The sequence below is a fragment of the Gadus chalcogrammus genome, chromosome 8 (genome assembly GCF_026213295.1).
Source record: "Gadus chalcogrammus isolate NIFS_2021 chromosome 8, NIFS_Gcha_1.0, whole genome shotgun sequence".
Classification (NCBI taxonomy): domain Eukaryota; kingdom Metazoa; phylum Chordata; class Actinopteri; order Gadiformes; family Gadidae; genus Gadus; species Gadus chalcogrammus.
Window position 1 is genome coordinate 16540856 of NC_079419.1, and position 21472 is coordinate 16562327.

The following is a 21472-nucleotide window of genomic DNA, read 5'->3' on the forward strand; positions in this document are numbered from 1 at the left end:
CCAGAGTCAGTGTAAATGTGCCAGATTTAGCCATGCAGGCTAAACATCATCTTAAAGCCCTGGCAGGTTGATAGCTTAAAACAAAACATAAAGAAAACGACAGTAACATTCATTAATTTCTATTGTGTATTGTTTTTTTTGATTGGGTAAAGGAACTGCCAATCATGTGAGATTATATGTAGGGGGAGTTGTCCACCTGCTCCAGTCTGAATTATGTGTTTACTAAATTAAACTTTCAACTCAATTGTTCAGACAGTATCTCAAGGGGCTCGACCCTTATTTATGTGCCGGCTTATTCCAGCTGCGGCTGGAATAAGCCGGCACTGATGACTCCTCCAATGAAGAATACCACACATCTCTAAAACGGCCCATTCTGTCCCTAGAGCCCCAGCGTACCGGCTGTTGTTGCTAAGCAACCCTTATCCGTGCTCTTTTGATACGCTATCGGAATCGGGGAGGTTTATTCAGATAACTCCGTTGATGTAATCAATTTGGATTTCCCCTTTTTGCTCTTTTGTTGACGTACAAAGCAACAGGATCTGGCCTTATTTAAAAACACTTTGTGTGGCAAGGGACATTCAAATAAAACGGTGTGATTTATATCGACACAAAGACACGAATTTAATAGCAGAATCTGGGACCAAATAGCTGAGCTCGACTTTGTTTCGCTCTGAGAAACCCTGTGTGTGATTGTGTCAGTTCCCTGTGCTTACACGATGTGTTTGTTTCAGCTTGGGACTACAGCACGGGGAGGGTCGGTGCACCTCTGGTGTGCTCAGAGTTCTCCCTGAAAGACTGGGAAGAGGGTGAGTCCGACAGATGAACCAGTAGAACGGTACAGGCTCGGTGGCCCCGCCTGCAACTGCGCCAACCACACCCATGACGCATTATGTAGCGACCCGGTTAGAGCCAGTCCGACTCAATGCTACTCTGGCTTAATTCCCCTCTCTTCGTATAAACTATAGCAGTTTTCTTGAGGAAAAAGACCAGAAATAAGCAAACACAGATGTCCTCTTTGAGTTCCCAGTATCCCATTAATTAGAAGGTTGTGCTCTATGCTCCATGCTCCAGGAGGGTACTACAGCTCAGACAAGCCCAACCCGCGTGGGGAGATCCTGATCGGGGGGCCCAACGTCACCATGGGCTACTACAAGAACGAGGCCCGGAACCGCCTGGACTTCTTCGTGGACGACAGCGGCCAGCGCTGGTTCTGCACGGGCGACATCGGGGAGTTCCACTCCGACGGCTGCCTCAAGATCATCGGTCAGAAAAACCAAAATAACTTCCATCGCAGAATATATAAATATATTAAAATAAAGAAAACAGTCGGACACCCTTGAACCTTCCCTGGCATTATCACAAAAACACCCAGGTTTTGATTTTTAAAGAAGCATACAACAGATGATCCTTTGTTGCTCCCAGAACGCGTTTCCATGGGGCTAACTGTGTCACACCGCCAGTGTGCCACTTTGTTACACCACCCTGTCGCAGTATGAACCAACAGCCTCTCTCTGCTCCCCTGTAGACCGTAAGAAGGACCTGGTGAAGCTGCAGGCAGGAGAGTACGTGTCCCTGGGCAAGGTGGAGGCGGTTCTGAAGAACTGCTCCCTCATCGACAACATTTGTGCCTACGCCAACAGGTAACCGGAACAGAGCGGCTCTAGCGCTTTGGTCTCTCTCCCTTGCTCTCTCTCGCTCCATGTCTTTCTCCCTTTAACGCATTGAGCGCTTTCATCTTTATCCCTCTTACTCTGACACACATCCTCTCTCTCTTTCACACCTCTTTTCCTCGCTTCCTATTTTTTTTATTTTGTTCAGCTGGTGACTCATCTCACTCTCCTTCGTTCCTCTCCCTTGGTTTTTATTAATTCATCTGCTAAAAAAAGCTCACTCACTCATCAATCACTCTCTCTCTCTTTTTCTTTATTAATTAATTCAACTGGGGAAAAAAAACATCAAATAGCTCTCTTTCACTCATTACTTCTCCCTCTCCCTCAAATCATTCATGCATTCATTAATTGATGAATTAAATCATGTAACCGGTGACAACAAAGCTGTCTGTTGTGGCCCCAGTGAGGAGTCGTACGTCATCAGCTTCGTGGTGCCCAACCCCAAGCAGCTGATGGCCCTGGCCAAGCAGCGGCAGGTGCATGGCAGCTGGGAGGAGATCTGCAACAACCCCGAGATGGAGAGAGAGGTCCTCCGCATCATCACCGAGGCCGCCGTCTCAGGTGGGAGAGGGGGGGGGGGGGGGGGGGGGGGGGGGGGGGGTTCATGGGAGCAGGAATCGAAAAAGGGAGGAGGAAGGAAGCACATGGAAAAGATAGAAAGATAAAGGAAGGAAGGATGAATTGCTGAAGGGAGGGAGGAGGAAGGAAACAGGTTGAATAGATAGGAGGAAGGATAAATGATGGAAGGAAGGGATGGAGGAAGGAAAAATCTCAATGTTTTTAAGAATAATGGTCCTGAAGAGCGATGCCTACAGGGCGGATCAGCATGTACTAGAACGCTTGAATCTCTCTTCCTAATGACTATTGGAAAAGAGAGAATCAGTTGGGAGCTCTTCCTCTAAATCCGAGGGAACGTGGGATAGAACCCAGCACCTTTCAGCCTGGGAGAGGTCGAGCACCCTAGCCATGACTACATCCATTTGGTTGCAGAGTATTGCATAGAGCGCCTTGACTGACTGACTGTGGTGTTCTGTCTGATGTGATGCAGACAAGCTGGAGCGCTTTGAGATCCCCAAGAAGATCCGGCTGAGCGCGGAGGCGTGGACGCCGGAGACGGGCCTGGTCACCGACGCCTTCAAGCTGAAGCGCAAGGAGCTGAAGTCCCACTATCAGGAGGACATCGAGAGGATGTACGGCGGCAAATAACACACACGCGCGTATTTATACACACAGACACACACAGACACACACAGACACACACACAGGCCACTTCCCCGGACTACATGGCCGCCTAGTTCACAGAACAGCTCGTACACTCCTAACACACACACACACACACACACACACACACACACGTCCTCTCTTTGGCTTCCCAGCCAACAGCTTGGATCAAAACGGGGAGGAAGACATGAATCCTGCAGAGAGATATTCGTTCCAGACTTAAAGTGGTAGCAGGGCATCCGACGACGCTTAGCCCCCCACCAGCCAACCATACACAACCACACACACACATAGTCCCATGCAGGGTGCCCGCACAGCTTCCCTTGGCCCATGTAGCTTATCTGGTTGCCATGACACCAAGGCAACGCATAGATAAACGCGAGCAGGGAATGTATGGTTGGATTTGGACTTGCACAACCCCAGAGGAAAGAAAAAGGTGTGTGTGTGTGTGTGTGTGTGTGTGTGTGTGTGTGTGTGTGTGTGTGTGTGTGTGTGTGTGTGTGTGTGTGTGGTGTGTGTGTGTGTGTGTGTGGGGGGGGGGGGGGGCACTATGGGGGGAGGTTGTGTTTAGGAAACTCTCTTGGCTTTAATTCACAATTCAGGTTGAATTCATGCAGGGATGTCTTACTCTGTTGGCTGATTATGGGAGCGGTTTTCTTCCTTGTTGTCATTTGTTGCTTTTATATTTTTTTGGGTGATAAGAGGTATGTGTGTTGTTGTTTTTTTACTGGTCTGTTATTCTGGAAAGCCCTTTTTGATAATTAATTTCCCTGTTGAGGAACCAGCGTTGTAAAGCCATGAGAGATTGATCACAAGCCTGTCCTTTAATGTGTGTTTTTTAAACCGTTCGGCCCCTCCCCAGTGTGCTCCTTGTTTACTCCTGTTGCATTGACTGGTATTCTTTCTTTTGTAAAACCGTTCTTTGTGATAGCCTTGCTCCATTAGTACCTACTTGCGTCCCAACATCTTTTTTACAACTGTGTGTTTACCTGCTCAAGTCACTTGAAGGAGTCATGGAGCAAGTCGTCTGCCCTCTTTATATAGTCTTTATATAACCTACTAATAATAAGCTAATTCTAACACCGAGTGGCCGTGGCAACCCGATCTCTCCTCCGCGGCCCCTGGACTTCCTGTCTCAGCAGCGCCCCACGCCATGGATCACATGACTAGGCCCATTTACTTTTGATTTGAATCCCTTGCAAAGGAAGGACTCGGGTTCATTTCGGTCCTGTGTTGGTTTATTACCGCCAACTCCTTAAGAATCCGACTTTAACGTATCGCTAAGGTCGCCATAGGAACCACGGCAGGCCCAGATATGTTTTGACACATGAGTGAGCCTCTAATTCTCCTTCTTCATTCGCTGTGCATTCAAGTGTTCCAGGGTCGCTCTTCTGACTGCTTCTCGTCGCACAAGGTTTATGTAATATCTTGTTTTGACCATAGGTCTAGTTACTGTCGCCTATATTACTGTTACCTAGAGTTCTAAAAAAAAAAAAAAAATTTAATGTGCAATATTTAGCCAAAATTTGTAATCGGAAAAAGAAGAAAAATGCCTCAGCCACTCCATAATGTATGGATGTCATGGCTTTATTGTTTACATTTCAGAGGTCTGTACGATGGCAGGAAAACAATGTGATGTGGATGGTAGATGAGACACACTAGCTAGATATAGCCAATCTGTACGGGCGTTTTACAAAGTGCTGTTGGAGCCAATGTGTCGTGTCAAGTAAAACATAAAAGTACTATTGCCACTGTAAAGAATGAAATTGCATCTTAAAAGTAAACAAAGGGGTGCAGATTTACCAATACATTTGAATATGGATTATATTTATGTAAATATGAGACTGAATTCCCTCCGAATAAGATCATAGTGCGTGAGAATAAAAATATGTATCTGTGTTTGGACTTGTCTTAAAGATATGTTTGGCCCCATACCCAGAGACCACTATGTGAGAACACTAGCCAAGGTGATTCTAAGGTTGACTTAGTGTGTATGATATGTCTATGTGCAATGTGTGTTGACTGAAGAATACACACACACAACTGTAACTCACTGGCGGTTGAACGATATCACCGATTCTGTTTTATAATACCCCCCCACCCTAAACTCCCAAGACGCTCGAGCCGATGGGAAAGTACGTTAGCTTCTGTCGTACCACACCCAAGGTAAAACATTATTATACGCTGAAGACTGAGACATTGCTCTCTCAGGCTTCACGTCTTATAATAAAAATACTGTCGAGTGTTGGTTCTGTTTTTTATATATCTTTCCCCCCTCCTTTACCTTTCCAAAGGAGGTCGTATACACACTTTGTTTCTCATTGCTGCTTTCCTCTGCCCGACCAGAGGTGGCTATAGTTGCCTTTTGACGCACATGAGTTCCTCGTGGGTCCTCCAAAAGGAATGTGAAGCGCTCCCCGTGTGTATGTGCGTGTGTTGAACATAATGAAGACTCTAAGCGGGAGAGAGCGATAGACCGCGTGTAGCGGTGTGTCTGACTCGACTACTGACTCTAAACAAAAGCAACGTGCGGTGTAAAAGTGAATTTTTCACCACTCCTATTGTTATGTGGATTATTAACTTGCGTTGTAAATAGGATGCGTTAGAGGCAGGAAGTGAAGATCAAAGTTTGCAAAAGCATTTGTACACCCTGAAAACTTTACTCTTTTAAAAACCTATTTAATGCTCTTTATCGACCAGTTTTAGGGGTCTGTATCCCTCTCGTTTGGTGTAAGTGAGTGGCACCCTGTTGAGACGGGCTTCCCCATTCAGACTGCCTGTCGTGTCTCTTTCCTTATTTATTTGTAATTTGGCCTTGCAAATGGTGTAATGAAAATAAAAAGCTTTGTGCTGTAAACTATGCTGCCTGTCTAAGTGTTTTTGGTTGAAACGTGTCTGTGTGTGTGTGCCCTCGTGAATATGCGCATGTACTTCTGCTGTGTGTGGGTGGGACCAGGAGGTATGCCAGTAACGATGTGATGGTTTAATGACTGTGTCTGAAACACCTGTGCATTCAATCAGCCTCAATGTGAAACTAATGCGCTCAAGAGCTTGATTGGAATCATGAGTTCTGGAAACACAGTTGCTATGGCGACAACGGCCATGAAGAGGGGTGTGTGTGAGGGAGATGGCGAGAGAAAAAAAACAGCAGTTATGGGAGTCGGCTCATAACATTGGTAAACAAAGGCTTCTTCTATTTTCTTCAGGAAAAGATGGCTGATCTATGATCGTGGTGGAGTAAAGTAATCCATGCTCAAATCCATGTAGCTCTGATGCTGAGGGAAGCATTCTGACACAATGCTTGCTCTTTTTTTGCAAGCAATCCTCTGGTAGAATTTAACTGTGGTCTCTATAATTGTTTTATCATGCGTGTTATCAACCAGTTGGTGACACTTTTGTATTCTGTCTGAAATATGATAGCGCCCCTTATGGGGTTTGTTGCTTGAGTTCATTTGTTCATCTCAAAATAATGTCAACGTGATTGGGCCACATGGGAAATCCTATCCACAAAAAATAACATTTTCCATTATGAAAAGTATACATTTAGAGGCTTTATGCCGAATCTGATTCACAAATCCGTCCTCTAACAGTAAAAGTCAGAGCTCTGTGCTCGCTGCTCGTTGGTCAGAACCTTTGCAGCAATGAGCATTGCATACACATTTTCCCTTGCAACAACAACAATAACAAATAGCCAGCCGATCTGAGAAACCATAGGGACCAGTCGGCTGTCTACTGCCACACAAGCTGGGGGACGAGGAGAGACGCTGAGAGACAGATGCCTTCCTGTCTCTCCACGCCCTCCATCCAGCCCTCAGAACCTGCTGCGTGTGTGTGTGTGTGTGTGTGTGTGTGTGTGTGTGGGTGTGTGTGTGTGTGTGTGTGTGTGTGTGTGTGTGTGTGTGTGTGTGGGTGTGTGTGTGTGTGTGTGTGTGACTCAGAGGCGTACTGCTTCCTGCATTAGCCTAAAAGGTTATTCTGACGCACATACACACACACAGACAAATAAACACGCAAAGAACCAGAAAGGCAATATCTAAAAGATATAATCAGCAGTATAACAGAGCGAAAAGTCAGGGAAATATATTATGTATGTTGTAGTGCATTTGGGCATGTTAATGCTGTTGTTATTTTCATTTGGTCTGCATAAATATGTATTCATACATTTCTCTGTGTGTGTGTGTCTCTCTCTCTCTCTCTCTCTCTCTCTCCCTCTACCCCTCTCCCCCTCTCCCCCTCTCTCGATCTCTTTCACGTTATGACTCAGAACTGCTCAAAAACGTCCATGGTAGATTTCATTGATATCAATACTTTTTTCCGTGCACACTCCCAACATTCTCGGCCACGAGCCAGTGAGCACAGAGCGGGGGGTGGAGGAGGGGGAGGAGGAGGGTGGGGAGATGGACTGCAGCCCGCTGGCCCTCTGCCCTGCAGGCGGAGCTGGAGGTGGAGGAGGTTGAGGCAACGCCTCGGGAAGATAAAACTCATTATTTACTAATCCTGCAAATATACTCCGGTATACCCCTGATATTTACAGCCCGGGCCGAAAGTGAGATATGAAGCCAGAACACACACACAAGGACAAAATCCAAAGCAATTTCCGATAAGAGTTACTAGTTTCTACTGAACTGGTCAAGGACCAGCTAATGGTAGCGATGAACCTATGGTCTGTTCTGGAGTGTACGCAGGATGCGTAGTCATCGATGAGCCTTTGATGTGCCTGGCCACCTAGATAGCTCATTTAATTTTAAAGCTTTGTTGATGTAGACAGGTTGCATGGAATTGACCTATAACTGTTATAAATATTTATTAAATAGGAAATACATTAATGATATAAAAATGTTATGCATATATATATATATATATATATATATATATATATATATATATATATATATATATAATAAAACATTATTTCATATTGACATCTTACCCTAAAAGCCAAGAAGGAATCCCTTATTACTTCCATCATTAATAAGCACATTTTCTACATTTATCTTCCCCATATGTTGTCCGGGGCAACAGTCCAAGCACCGGGCGTCTGGTCAGCAGTTGACGGCGTGCGTGGTCAGGCCGACCTTGAGCGGGTGTGGCGGCCTGTGCCCGGGCGAGGCGCCAGGGCCCTGGGTCAGGCTGTGGTCACGACGCCTGGTGGTGATGGTGATGGAGGGAGAGAGAGGTGTCAGGACCACAGCCAGGGCGGGGGTGGCGTGCGACGCGTGTGGCGGTCCGCAGGCAAGTCTGATGGATGGAGAGGGGACGGTGGGGTGGAGGTGGTGGTGGTGGTGGTGGACGAGGAGCGGGGGAGGAGGAGTGAAGTACGAATGAACTGACGGATGGAGGGAGAGAGGGAGGGAGGGAAGAGGCAGCCAATGGTACGTCTGGGGACCATGACTCACCGACGGAGGGTATTTATAGCAACAGGGAGGGGTGGAGGAGAGGTTGCAGGGAGGGGGGGGGGGGGGGGGGGTTGTGTTGAGGGGTGGACGGGGCGGTGTCGTCACACAGCCTACAGGGAGTGGCGAGGAGGAGGAGGAGAGGAGAGGCAGAAGAACGAAGAGAGGAGAAAAATAGATTGAAAGAGAAATATAAGGGGCAAGTTAAAGGAGGCAACCCAGGCTTAAGTGGTTGGTGGTAGACTGATGGAGGCAGGGATAGAGTGGTGTTTGAGAGAGCCGGAGAAAGACGTGAACCGCGAAGAAGACGACAGCGTGATGATTGTTTCTCAATCCCACACCGGGTGTGGCTCCCTCGCTGATGGCTCTGTGGCCGGTGAGATACGGTACTCACATACAGAATGTGGACGCATTGCTGGGATGCTGTTTTTACAAAAAGCCAAGCTATACGTATAATAAACAATAACAATCTATGATCTATAGCAGGCAAAGGAAGATAATCGTACATTCGAAGGAGTGAGACGTGAATAAAAGTTGTAAAAAAAAAAGTATAAAAAGTAGTTTGTCCACGTCCCTACCATACAGATACCATCCTCCTTAGACACTAAATCCTCCACTAAATCTCTAGCAGAGGAAGCATTATGACACAGATAGATAGAAGTAAAAAAGAAAAGAGTGAGACTTTAATGAACACAAAATACCACAAAACGCTCAGACAACCAGGAGCCCGAGGCAGTGTATAAATAGCAACGTAGCCTCATGAAACATAACCAATCGGAGGTGAGCACAGGATCTGCTTTGAAGCCTTCCCCAGCGCCATTACCCCCGTCTGATAATACACAAACACACACACACACACACCAACACCTCTTATACCATAACAATGCATGATAACCGTAATGTGTAGCGCTAATGAATCTATCCCTACATGCATGAGCCTAATTGGCCATGTTTGGGGTGAATGCCATCCTCCAGACATTTTTGTTGCGGAGATGGACTTTGGTTTCCAATTAGTGTTCTCTCTGCTCGGCTGAAGCCGTGTCTCCAGCGAGACTTCATCCAGAAGCATACCTCCCTTCCTGCCCCTTTTTCTCTGTTACCATGACGTCAGGCCGTGCGTCAGGCTCCGTCCCTTACCATAAACACTCACCCAAATAGGCTTGTGTGCATTTGTATGCACACGCTCGCGTGCGTGCGCACACACACAAACCCAGACATAAGGACACACACACAGACGCACACACACACACACAGACGCACACACACACACACACAAATGCATACACACACATATATACGTACATACACACACACACACACACACACACACACACACACACACAAACACACGCACAAACACACAAACTCTCACAGATACACACATGCAGTATCTTGAATAGCGATGAGTCACGCACACTGAACCAAGGTTAAAACACACTTGTGCACACACGGAAATACAGAAGGGCGGTTATGAATTAAAATATAACTCTGAGAGACTGACTATGAGAGACCAGGGAGACAGCGGTTGATTGATTCAAAGGGAGACTTAAGAGAAGAGGAATGAAGTGAAATGAAAGTGGAAGGAGATTAGTTTGTTTTCTGGGGGGGTACTATTTAACCAAGTCATTCAGAGTTTTTATTTAAAATTAGGAAAAGTTAAAGCTTCTTGAGGAAAGGGGGTAGGGGCTAAAAAAAGATGCCAAGAGTTGAAAGCCAGCAGCATACATCCAATAATTTCCTGCAGACACACTACTGGGTCTGTAGGCACATACAATTAATAGCATGTAGTCTAGCTCACAAGCCTCAGGAAGGTAGCCAGCAAACAGCGTAGAGCAGCACACACAGGCAGATTGACAAACAGAAAAAGTATTTCTACGTGGGTTGGTTGAGAGAAGTGATAACCTTGAGAGAGTGAGTGGTGAGGTAACACACACACACACAGACACACACACCAACACACAATCAGATGTGCTTTGAAAGCCATGAGGACATAATGTTTCGCCGGAGGTGGTGTCGATGGAGTCTTGGAAGAAGAAAGAATGGACGTCCATGGATGCAGGAGCGTTGAGGAGCTACTCTGCATGGCCCTGACCTCCTTCTCCTCATGGAGGCAGTACTGCAGAGGGGGCTCCTCTACACATTGCCCCCAGCCCTGAGTCGGAGATGTGCCCTTTTCAAACTATAACGGCTACAGCTGACCTGCTCGCTGCTCACCTGCCCCCCGCCCCTCCCTACCCAGCAGACAGGGCTACTCCTCTACCACCATGTGCCTCTCCTCTCCAAACGCTGTCCTAATGGCCTGCCCCAGTCATGTCCCCTTCTGGCAACATAATCACCTCATCTCTGTTCCTCATTACTAGCCACCAGGGCCTTCTGAATGCCAAGAGCCATGCCATCATTGTCCTTATTCAACGGGCTATGGGAGAAGCAGCAGCAACGACAACAACAACAACAACAACAGCAGGATGCTGGGACAGGTGGCGATGGCCAGATAATATACGATAAAGATAAGGAAGTGAGACGGTGTTTAAGGGCCAGGGGAGGGGGAAGCCGTTGATGGTGACAAAAATCACATACGGGGATGGGAGGGAGGGAGGGTGGAGGGGGGAGGAAGCGGGAGGTGTTACGGAAAGGGTTTGTGGGGGGGGGAGGGGAGGTCGAGGGAATTCAAGGTGGGGATGCGACAACAGGCGGTTGTGAAGCAGCGTAACCATGCCGACGGTGGTTCAAAAGAAGGTGAGCCATGACAACAGGCGTTTGACAGCCTATCCACACCCCCTTCCTCCTCGGCACGGTGTAGTGGATAGGGGGAGGGGGAGAAGAAAGACAAAGAGAGATAGAAAGAGAGAGCCTGATAGAGAGTGATAAAGAGAGAGAAAGAGGCCAGGAAATGAAAGGGAAGTTTCATTTGTCCCTTGTCGGTAGCCAGGTGCTTAAACTCAGGGCTTTATGGAGCATTTTCCTTTCTGAAAAGAAGCACATTAGTGGACTGCAATGCCATCACAGACGTCATTGGTCTAAAAAGCTCACAAACTTGGCCAACCTTGGCTCCTCGTTGAAAGTATAGTACTGTGGAAATTAATCCAATTAACGAGAACGCAAGCACTTGTTGCAGAAATGCCGAGGAGCTCTTTGTGTGGGAGTGTGTGTGGGTGGATCCGCGTGGATATGTGTGCATTTGTATACATCTTTGCTAGTGTGTGTGTGTATCATAGTGTGTGTGTGTTTGTGTGTGTGTGTGTGTGTGTGTGTTGTGTGTGTGGGTGTGTGTGTGTGTGTGTGTGTGTGTGTGTGTGTGTGTGTGTGTGTGTGTGTGTGTGTGTGTGTGTGTGTCTAGATGTGCATGTACTTGCATGTGTGGGATTGATTTATTCACTTCCAGCGCTGATTGACGCGAGGGTAAACAAGGGGCGTTGTTTTCTGAGGCTGTCTCTCGCGGAGACACAGACGACGCAGGAGACATGATCTACAGAGGTGAGGCTGAGGCAATGAACAAGCCTTCTGAGATGTAATTAGAGAGAGAGAGAGAGAGACAGGGATTAAGAGAGAGATGAATAACATAGCTGACGTATTGTATTCTCTATTTTGAATTAACATCATTTTCATGTGCCTTAATATTCTGCCTTGTCACTGAGGGACAATATCTACTGCCAGTTCCTTATTTTTCATTGAGGTTGTGTTGCAATTATAGGTTCCCTCTTATCTGTCTAGTAAATGCTCAATACCCACAAATAATTGTTTGCAGCTCAGGGAAATTTTAGATCGATATAGATCGATAGATAGATAGATGAATAGAAATCTAGATAAAAAGAAGGATGCAAACACAAGGTTGTACATTTTTATGAATGGTGTGATGTCAGAGGAGTAATGCAGACTCAATGAATAGGCAACAACAAGCATCACTCGTCCGTGATTCACACACACTCCCTCTATCTCCCCCCCCTCTCACTCTCTCTCTCTCTCCTTCTCTCTCTCTCTCTCTCTCCTTGACATACACAGAAGCCAACGCTTGGTGTTAACGCTAAATGCTTTAACATGGCAGAGGTTTTTCTCATAAGAGGAAGAGAACGATTCTCTCTGGTAGGACAGGCATCTGGGCAGGCACAGACGCAGAGCGTACGGCTGCTGCAGGGGAGCAACCGGGGAAATATGAATGGGTGTGGGACGTCAGAGGGAGGGAGAGAGAGAGAGAGAGAGAGAGAGAGAGAGAGAGAGAGAGAGAGAGAGGCGGGGGGCATCTGATCTCAATGGAATGTTGAGGGAAAGGGAGGACAGGTTACGGTCAGAATACAACAGCCTTTCTGTACGTGTCTTCGTTCAGTATAATTGAAGAACCCATGATGTTTGGGGGGACTCACCTTCTTTTTGGGGGGAATCAGTGGAGACATAATCCCAGCAGGCCATCTGCTAGGGTCACCTGGTCCTGCCCATGTGTAAAGAATTCATTCAACACACTCAAGCATCACACCAGTGTGGGATGGGGACAAACTTTTCCACAGATGGCCTGTTTAATCTTTTGACTTTGTACAGCCTACACCATAACTTTGGATGAAATCGTTTTGACATCTGATGACGGGGGTTCTTATTTGGGTGCTTGGAGACGCGCCCGGTGCTGGTGGTCCGTGCGCTGCGTTCATCGCTTCCTCTCTCTCTCCCCGCAGAGAGAACAGTGAACTGCGACAGCAATGCCGAGGTGGTGGTTGTAGCGCGTGAGTCATCGCTGGGGGGTTAACTCTGTATCTGCCGTGACATGTCTGTCCTAAAATCAGACAAGAAAGACCAGACAAGAATAACTATGCCCTGCGCTTTTTCTATACGGACGTTAATAAACATAACATTGCACAACAAGCCTTTTTTCTTGCTTTTATGGTTGATTGTGATGTATCATTGTGTAAACCATACAATACGTCTTAATGCTATTGTAAATGATTAGAGATGATCTTATACCAAAACCACAACAATCACATCCATCTCGACGGTGAACACGGGTTCTTTCTTGTCGTTAGAAAGTAAAGAGAAGGACTATGCTGGGGAACAAACCACTTGGCTGGTGCTATTTATAACCGGGGAGGGCTTCTTGGTATTCCATATCATCTAGACTGAATCATGGATATGGATTCCTCAGGCGGGCTATTGCGTGTGTGCTGCGATGACGCGGTGGTCAGGTGTTGCTTCATATAACGCAGGGGGAGCTGTCCAAGTGCTGAACAGACAGCAGAACATCCGCGCTCTGAGGGAGATGCCACACGCGTTCACTGCTGCTTAAGCTTTATTACCAAAGGTAAGACGCTCACACGCTGGGTTGTTTTTGTCTTCATTCATTGAAAATCACAATGGATGTCTAGTAGATTAGGGTAAGCGATCGTAGGAGGACGGCGTTCGCTGATCGCAGGACATTTCGTGCTCGATTCGTGCTTAACGAATAATGTTTAACTCTATTGTTCACATGGTCAAAGCATTTCTTTGTGATTTGTCCAAACAGTGTCAACGAATATGTATTTTTTTAGATTTAAAAGGATGTTTTTTTTATCCGTTATTGTCTGAGAGAAAAGGGGATGGGATCGAGATGGTAGATCGCCAATAACAACGCAAAGTGTGACTCATCCTGGGCTGTGCGTAGCGTATCACTTCGCAACAGCCAAGCGATCCTCTCTTCTTTTAAAACAACATTATCCTCTCTTATGTTGAGGTTAATCGTAAAAAAAAAACGTCAAGAAATATGTTGAATCAAAAAAACATTTCAACTGCGTTCATTCAAAGTTGTGATGACCACACTTTAACCCCGTCTCCTCCGTCCTCCCCTCTCTACAGGTAATCGCCTATAATGCTGCATCTCCACCTGAAGTGTCCCGCGGGGGGGGCCGCAGTGCTCGCCCTGCTCCTCCACGCCTGGGTCGGGCCGGGCGCCTCGCTCCCCCGCCACCACCGCTTCCGAGGCGGGGACGGCGGTGAAGCACCCCCCGCTGCCTATCCGCCCAACTCCGACATGATGAAAGCCCTGGAATACATTGAAAACTTGAAGCAACAGCGGAACGGCGGCGGCGGTGGCGCCGGTGGCGGCGGCGGCGGCGGCGGCCGAGACGAGCCCATGGACTACGACGAGGTGGACAAGTTCCGCGTCCTACTCCAGCTCGCCTCGCTCCAGGACGAGGGCGCCGCTAACGGGCAGCCTCAGGTTCCCCCGCCCCGACCGGATGTGTCCGCCGAGCAGCTGGTGAAAGCCCTGCTGAAGACCCTCCAGGATCAGGCCGGGAGGGGCGCCCAGTCCGCCCCGGCGCCGGCACCCGCGGCAGCCGAACCCAGAAACGACCGCCGCGCCTACAGACATCGCACCGGCGTCGCAACCGGCACCGGCACCGGCCCCGGCGGCCCCGTGAGTCCGCCTTCAGAGTTCGGGAACTTCCCCCGACCCCACAAGAAGTACCCGCTGATGTTCGAGGACGAGGAGAACCGGGACGCGTACAAGAGAGCCACGGAGGACCTGGACGAGCAGTACACGCCGCAGAGCCTCGCAAACCTGCGCTCCATCTTCGAGGAGCTGGGGAGGATGCCCACCACGGTCACCGGCCAGAGAAGAGAGCTGGCCGGAGGGGACAACGAGGAGGAGGAGGAGGAGGAGGAGATGTTCAACCCCAGGAACCTGGCATACGAGGACGTGGCCGGAGGGGAGGACTGGCTACCGATGGAGGAGCGGGAGGAGACGGAGGAGGTGGAGAACCGGAGCCACGAGGAGTTCGACCGAGGCCTGCCGGACGGATCCGATCAGGATGAGTTAGAGCGGGAGGAGCTGCAGCGTCGGGCGAGCCAGAACCAAGAGGACTCCGATGACGACACAAAGCTGGTGGATTACTACCTGTTGAAGGTGCTGGAGATGAGCGACCAGACGCAGAAGAGAGATCAGACCGGAGATCAGAAGCAGAAGAGGCTGATCCGCCCCTCCATCCTGGACCCCCGGACGGTTAAAGAGCTGCTGCAGCTCTCGCTGAAGCTCCACGTGCCTCCTCAGGACTTGATCGATATGCTGATCACAGAGGAGATAAGAAAGCTGCACCGCCACCCCCAAGCGTCCCCCCCGTACCGGTCCGGCCAAACACCCAAGATCCGGTACTACAGCCGCAGACTGCCGCTGAAGAATAAACCTCCCCCCGAGGACATGGACAGAGAAGACTTCCTGGACATTATCGGCGTGGAGACCATTAGTAACGAGTATCCTGTGATTCGGAGACCAGCAAAGCCCATTTCATCCATGGATAAAGTGCCTGCGCAATCCGTCTCGGTTGCAAACTCAGCACCGGCCCCAGCTAAAGTCTCCTCTCCCTCCGGGCGCCGGGAGAATTTATTCTTATCCGAGCTCAACAAAATGCCTTTCAAACGAGAAAGGTCAGATATTGGCGATGACGACGATGACGTAGAAGACGAGGTGACGACTTACCTGGCCGCCAAAATCCTCACCGAGTACCCGAACCCCATCTCCAAGCGGGACACGCAGGCGCAACGCAAAGGACCGTTCCCGTACGAATTATACGAGCAGGCCATGAAAGACTACCTAGACCAAGTGGACACTGAGAAAGTTGCCAAAAGAGAATTGGAAGGCGAACCAGAAGATAGCGTCAGCCCCACAGAGAACCAGAGTACAGAGGAGGAGGCCCTGGACAAGACGTCCGCCCCACAAACTGTGAACGAAGAGGAGAAACCGCGCGGGAAACAAATGGCAGGAATGTAGCCCGACAGTTAGCACGAGAACAAATGAAATAATAAGGCTAGCATCGGTCGAAATTATGAATATGATATGTTTATACTGTTTAAAAAAACCAATTACCTGTCTGGTGGACGTGATCTAGTTTACATTACAGAGTTCTATTATATGAAATATAGCCGGTATATTATGAGCATACGGGGCTGTGAGCGAGTGGTGTTGTGACTCGTTATATATTCAGGGTTCGTGGTTTCGATGTTATAATTATTTCAAATTATTTACAAATCTCAAATCAGACCGTCGCCTGCCTTCCAACCCTTTCATATTGCAAAGCTCTGTATTGTTGGCCTACCAGTTGTTGTGCTATATATGCTCATTTTTAAACCATTTTGTACATGTTAAATAATGTGTGGTCAGAGATTAATAAAGCATCAGCGGTATTATTTTTCCTCTTGTCGTCTCGTTTGTCTTATTAATTGAAACACCAACCCCCGACGATCAGTACACAACCATAAAGTGATTCTAAGAAATGTTATATTATCCCTCTTGTGTAAGCATGAAGAACATAATAGAAAAATTAATATATGCAGTGGTACAAAATACTTTGGTTTTAATAAGCTCCCAAAAATTTGTATAAATTGTACATTGCACAGTGCAAAAACAATGACCCACACACACACACACACACACACACACACACACACACACACACACACACACACACACACACACACACACACACACACACACACACACACACACACACACACACACACACACAAATCTCATTATTCTACAGACTAAAGTGTTTTATCTTGAAAACTCTACATGAGCAGCTAATTGCATCCACGGTGTGAGTTAAAAATTTGAAAGCGTGCCATTTTCGGATAACAAGTAATTTAAGGTAAGGCACATCATTAAATACAAACCAGAAAGAAAAACATAAAATTAGAACATTTCAAAAGCAGTTTGAATGCAAATATCATCCTAATAATCAGGTTCTGACACATGTTATTATTGATTTGATGATTGATAGTGTTTGAGAAATGAATCTGTTTTTATGGGAATATAGTAAATACAGCATTAAGTAGCCTATTTCAAACCAACAGTAGTTCATTCTAAAAAGCAAATTTATGTTACAATTGTACAGTTCCCTGATTACAAGCATCGCCTCAAATTAATGTTAACACAGAAAAAAAAAACACACTTTCAGTAATTCATACCTCAGACTGGAGGATGAAAATACACAGACAAACCAGGATTCACTTACAATATATATTTTTCTTCGTAACAACAATGCATGAGTGAAACAAGTAACTAATGGTCTCCTTTTACTCGGCTTCAGTCTCTTCCTCTACAGGACTTCACTACCCACGATCCTTTGCCAGTGTCTTCCCTCTCTCCACATGTCAGAAGGCGGGCTTGCTCATGTACTCCTCCATGGTCTGGAAATAAATATGTGTGTGTGTGTGTGTGTGTGTGTGTGTGTGTGTGTGTGTGTGTGTGTGTGTGTGTGTGTGTGTGTGTGTGTGTGTGTGTGTGTGTGTGTGTGTGTGTGTGTGTGTGTGTGTGTGTGTGGGGGGGGGATAGATATGAAAACACATAGTAACCACACTCTAAATATGTTAATTGATATTCCATTGCCACACATCTAACCATCACCTGCTAATGTAGTGCAGAGAGAGAGAGAGAGGGAGAGAGAGAGAGAGAGTTGGACACACACGGTCACTAACACAAGCAGAGCTTTCTCTAACCTTGCTGTCCATATTCAAGGTCATCCAAAGAGCTCCACATCATACCAATCACTGTTGTCATCCTAAGGCATAATAATCAAACATGAATGGCAGGGCTGCACTTCGAGATGGAGAGACAGAACTCTGTGTTAGTCACACTTTGTCTAGTGGGGTGGGGGGGCGGGGTTGGAGGGGTAACACACTCAGCTATACAGCAAGGAGCGACCAAGCGAGAAGTGAATACCAGTCAGAGCCTAAACCTACGGCATGAGTTTCGTAGGCTGCTCAGTCTCTCGCTCGCAACTATGTTGGCAGCGGTCGAGAGAAAGAGAGAAAGAGAGAGAGAGAGAGAGAGAGATAGAAACACCAGCTAATTTGGACCTTCCAAATAACCACTGTTCACTATTAGAAGAAACACTAGCACACAGCACACAGAAGTTGTTCAAATTAACAACACTTAACAACACGCAAGTGTTGATAACACATTATCAACACTTGCAACATAACTCAAAAGTATACAGAATTGGGAAGAAAATTTTGATCAAATCCAAAGATTAATAAAGAAATCATATTGAGAGGCACGCCAAGAACCCATTTAAAGTGTTTTGATGTTTCAAACAATTAACAAAATCAGTTAATATACTTCTGTCAATACCACTAATGCCCTACTAGGGTTGCACGTTAGTTCAACAGTACAGTACAATATACCTACAATGACATCATCCTTGTTCCACAACAATTGTCTGTGTCCAGAATGTATTATTGTAAGTATTCATGTGAATGTTAATCACAAGAATAACTGTCCGAAATAATAACACAGCTTGGTACTGTGATAGTTACGCTGTATACTACACTGCCTTAAATTAAAAGTCAAGTAGCGTGACAACCCTAGTTCCTGCTAGATACCACAGAAATCCAAGAATATTACATATTGCAGTTAATTGCTACAAAATCCCAGATGCAGAGCCAAAGAAAATGAGTTCCTTGTATCTGTGTGCGTGTGAAAGTGTGTGTCATAAAATAAGCATGTGTGCCAGTGTGTGTGTGTGCTTCACCTCCTGTAGCATGTCCGAAGCCTCAATACAACGAGCCACCGTCTGCTTGGAGGTCTCCTGTACCTCCCCTCCAATCAGGAACTCATCCAGGATGAAGTAGGCCTTCTCAAAGTTAAAGATGATGTCCAACTCACACACCTGCAAGAAGGCACCACCCCCCTCTGGTTACGTCATCGCAAGTCAGTCCACTGTCTGACCACAAACATGGCCCAAAATAACCACGGAAGTCACTACCTTGGGAAATCATTAACATTCAAATAATTTGCTTATCTTTCTATCTTGAATTTATAAAAAATAAAAACTTTAAAGCTATTCAGATGAAATTTTACAGGTGAACAACATTATGATAAAGCGCATTGCCAAAAAATGCATATTATAATGAAGTACATTGCCAAAGTATTTGTCCAGTAGTTCCACATAGCGATGCAGTATCTCCAGAGCCAGCAGCTCGTTCTCTTGGTCGTCTATGGCCAGACAGAAGAACAAGCTGGCATACCTGAGGTGAAAAAAAGTGACAATGAGTAGAGTTAATGCAAACAGCCATCAGTAAGAGAACACTTTGTCAACGGCGTAAGCTACTGAAGGAACATTACACAAGGTCCGAAAATGTCCTTCTGCCACAAGCCAATGATTACATACTAAACCATTAGCTGGCCGGCAGATTGCTTTTCCCTCCGGTTGGCAAACACACATTCTCCAAGTTAATTTTTTGGACCCTGTGTTAATCGGGGAAATACTCACCTCTTGTAAACAACCTTCAGGTCCATCCAGTGCAGGAAGTTGCATGTTTTGGGTTTCCGTGCCAGCACCATGGCAGTCATGTCCCTGATGATCTTCTTCTTCTCCCGCTCCGGGGTGGGTGTGAACCACTTCTGCAGACGCAGCCTCCCCTGGCGACTGAAGAGCAGCAGGAAGTGCATCTAACGGCCGAGAAGAAGAAGGCGATGACATTAGAGATCTATGTGCTGCTGTGTGTGTGTGGGAGGGATGGGTGCCTAGTGGGTGACACCCTCAGTAGAGGGCCTCAGTGTGGTGGCCCTTTGCCATGGTAGAGACACATCAGGGGAAATCTGCTAGGATGTGGAAAGTCATTCATGTTTGTAAAGATGGCAGATGTTCTAACATAAATTATCAGTATCAATATTGGCCTCTCATAATAGATTGTGAATTTATGATTGCTGTACTCCCTTAATCTTTCTGAAGCAAATGTTACTCCCTAGAACAGTGAATAACTATCTTTTTAAAATACCGTACCATTTAATGATTCAAGGGTATCTGAAGTATAGCCAAATGTGGGAATTTATGATGAAACCACACTCTCTCTCGTTTAGGCTAACAACAGTGGATGGCATGGGTAACAACAGTGGATGGCATGGGTGACAACAGAAACAGAGACAGATCGACTCACACCTGAGATGATAATCCATTATAGAGAATAATTTCAGAATATAACTGAGTTTAAAGGTCTTGCTGATGTTATACCATCATTTTGGAGATGGATACATCTTTGGATCTTTTTTTTTTTACAAAAAGAAACCGACAATTCCTGCCATTGCTGTTATATTTCCATATTTCTGAAGTTTCACTCTTAGTAATCCTGGGCCTGCCCCCTGGGATCCCTCGAGGGCAAAAATACCCCTGTTGAGAGTCACGCATCAAGAAAATAATGACACAATGTAACTTAGTGGCTCCGTAGCAACTGCGTCAAAATTGACAAACAATTTGACAAAAAAGAAAAACAGTCTTAGTCTTTTGGTGTTAACCTATATTTTGTCATGAGATCCTCTTTCAAGAGGCCTTCCAAATGATGGTAGGATGTTTTGGACGCTTGTTTCCTCGCTTTGTTATGGTTATGGAGCTCAGAATTAACCTTTTGGTGCGACTCTAAGTTGACAACCGGACTTCTGCAGTTTCCTTTGTTCTTCCTTTCATTGTTGACTTCACAAAGATAAGTGAACGAGCGAACTCCTCAAGCATAGTCCTCGGCACTATGGATTTGACTTAACGTCCATACCCTCTCCCAATAAATAAAGACAACAACGCTGCCAGATGTTACAAATAATATGGTTGGTCCTATATGTCAAATACAACGCCTATGGAGGTCACCACCGACCCAGAGCAGCCTTTATATCTAGTTTCTCTGGACCAAGATCGGGTTTCATTCATGGAGGCAGAGTAGGCTACCTGCTCTCAGCTACCGGGGGGCGGGCTCTGGTAGAGCGACCCAACCTGTTTCACAAAGCTTGAGGAAATAAAAAACTATCGCGCTAGATATTCGTGCAGTAATGTTACACGTAATGTTTGAAATGTGTCGCTATAGGTAGCCGATCCCGAGTTGGGTTAGTGGGAATAAAAGCGTGTCAAGTGTTTGATCGCTGATCGAAATCTTCCTTTCCGCAGCAGACATAGTATCTGTCAGCGACAGGTGAACTGCCCTAGACACCGTCGTCGAAAGTCCCACAAACAAACAAACGTAGAACGACGGGTACACTTACCATTTTGACGTTTGAATTGGTGATATAAAATGTACAAAGAAATGTTAAAAAAAATTGTAGCAGCAACAATTATACCCTTAATAAGGGTCAACTTGTCTCGTGAAATGCATAGTTCTTGCGCTGCGTCCACTCAAGTGGGCAAGTCGCCTAACTACTCCCTCGTACCTGCGATAGGGTTAGGAGAGACGATCCAAGGGTCCGCACGTACA

General features: G+C 46.6%; 3 protein-coding genes across 4 annotated transcripts in view; 2 read left to right on the plus strand and 1 right to left on the minus strand.

Annotated features, from left to right (window-relative positions):
- acsl3b (acyl-CoA synthetase long chain family member 3b) overlaps positions 1–3390 on the plus strand; it is a 9975-nt gene extending 6585 nt beyond the window's left edge. Inside the window, exons 10-14 of the mRNA XM_056597543.1 lie at positions 732–806; positions 1072–1263; positions 1526–1640; positions 2074–2231; positions 2719–3390. Coding sequence (XP_056453518.1) covers positions 732–806; positions 1072–1263; positions 1526–1640; positions 2074–2231; positions 2719–2876 — 698 coding nt within the window. The 3' untranslated portion in view covers positions 2877–3390. The remainder of the gene's footprint in view (positions 1–731; positions 807–1071; positions 1264–1525; positions 1641–2073; positions 2232–2718) is intronic.
- Positions 3391–13425: 10035 nt separating this feature from the next.
- Positions 13426–16429, plus strand: scg2b (secretogranin II b). Its single transcript, XM_056597318.1, has 2 exons — positions 13426–13565; positions 14096–16429. The coding sequence occupies exon 2, from the start codon at positions 14109–14111 to the stop codon at positions 16005–16007; it is 1899 nt and encodes a 632-aa protein (XP_056453293.1). The 5' UTR covers positions 13426–13565; positions 14096–14108; the 3' UTR covers positions 16008–16429.
- A 224-nt stretch (positions 16430–16653) lies between these two features.
- ap1s3b (adaptor related protein complex 1 subunit sigma 3b) lies at positions 16654–21433 on the minus strand. 2 transcript variants are annotated; one of them, XM_056596454.1, is made up of 6 exons: positions 21264–21433; positions 19510–19688; positions 19156–19264; positions 18769–18906; positions 17735–17796; positions 16654–17425 (listed from the first exon to the last, which is right to left on the minus strand). In XM_056596454.1, exons 1-5 carry the CDS (start codon positions 21264–21266, stop codon positions 17755–17757), a joined length of 471 nt encoding a protein of 156 aa, XP_056452429.1. In that variant the 5' UTR covers positions 21267–21433; the 3' UTR covers positions 16654–17425; positions 17735–17754. The 2 variants fall into 2 exon arrangements, with proteins under 2 accessions (XP_056452429.1, XP_056452430.1); XM_056596455.1 differs by lacking the exon at positions 17735–17796 and having other exon boundaries at positions 16655–17425; positions 21264–21430.
- Between the last annotated feature and the right edge of the window lie 39 nt (positions 21434–21472).

Bases quoted from the DNA above. Each gene is read 5' to 3' on its own strand.
- ap1s3b (XM_056596454.1), bottom strand. The intron at 19,265-19,509 runs GTGAGTATTTCC...TTTTCACCTCAG, and splicing joins CTGAAGGTTGTTTACAAGAG to GTATGCCAGCTTGTTCTTCT. The intron at 17,797-18,768 runs GTGAAGCACACA...ATTATGCCTTAG, and splicing joins CTTCGGACATGCTACAGGAG to GATGACAACAGTGATTGGTA.
- scg2b (XM_056597318.1), top strand. From the start codon at position 14,109: ATGCTGCATCTCCACCTGAAGTGTCCCGCGGGGGGGGCCGCAGTGCTC.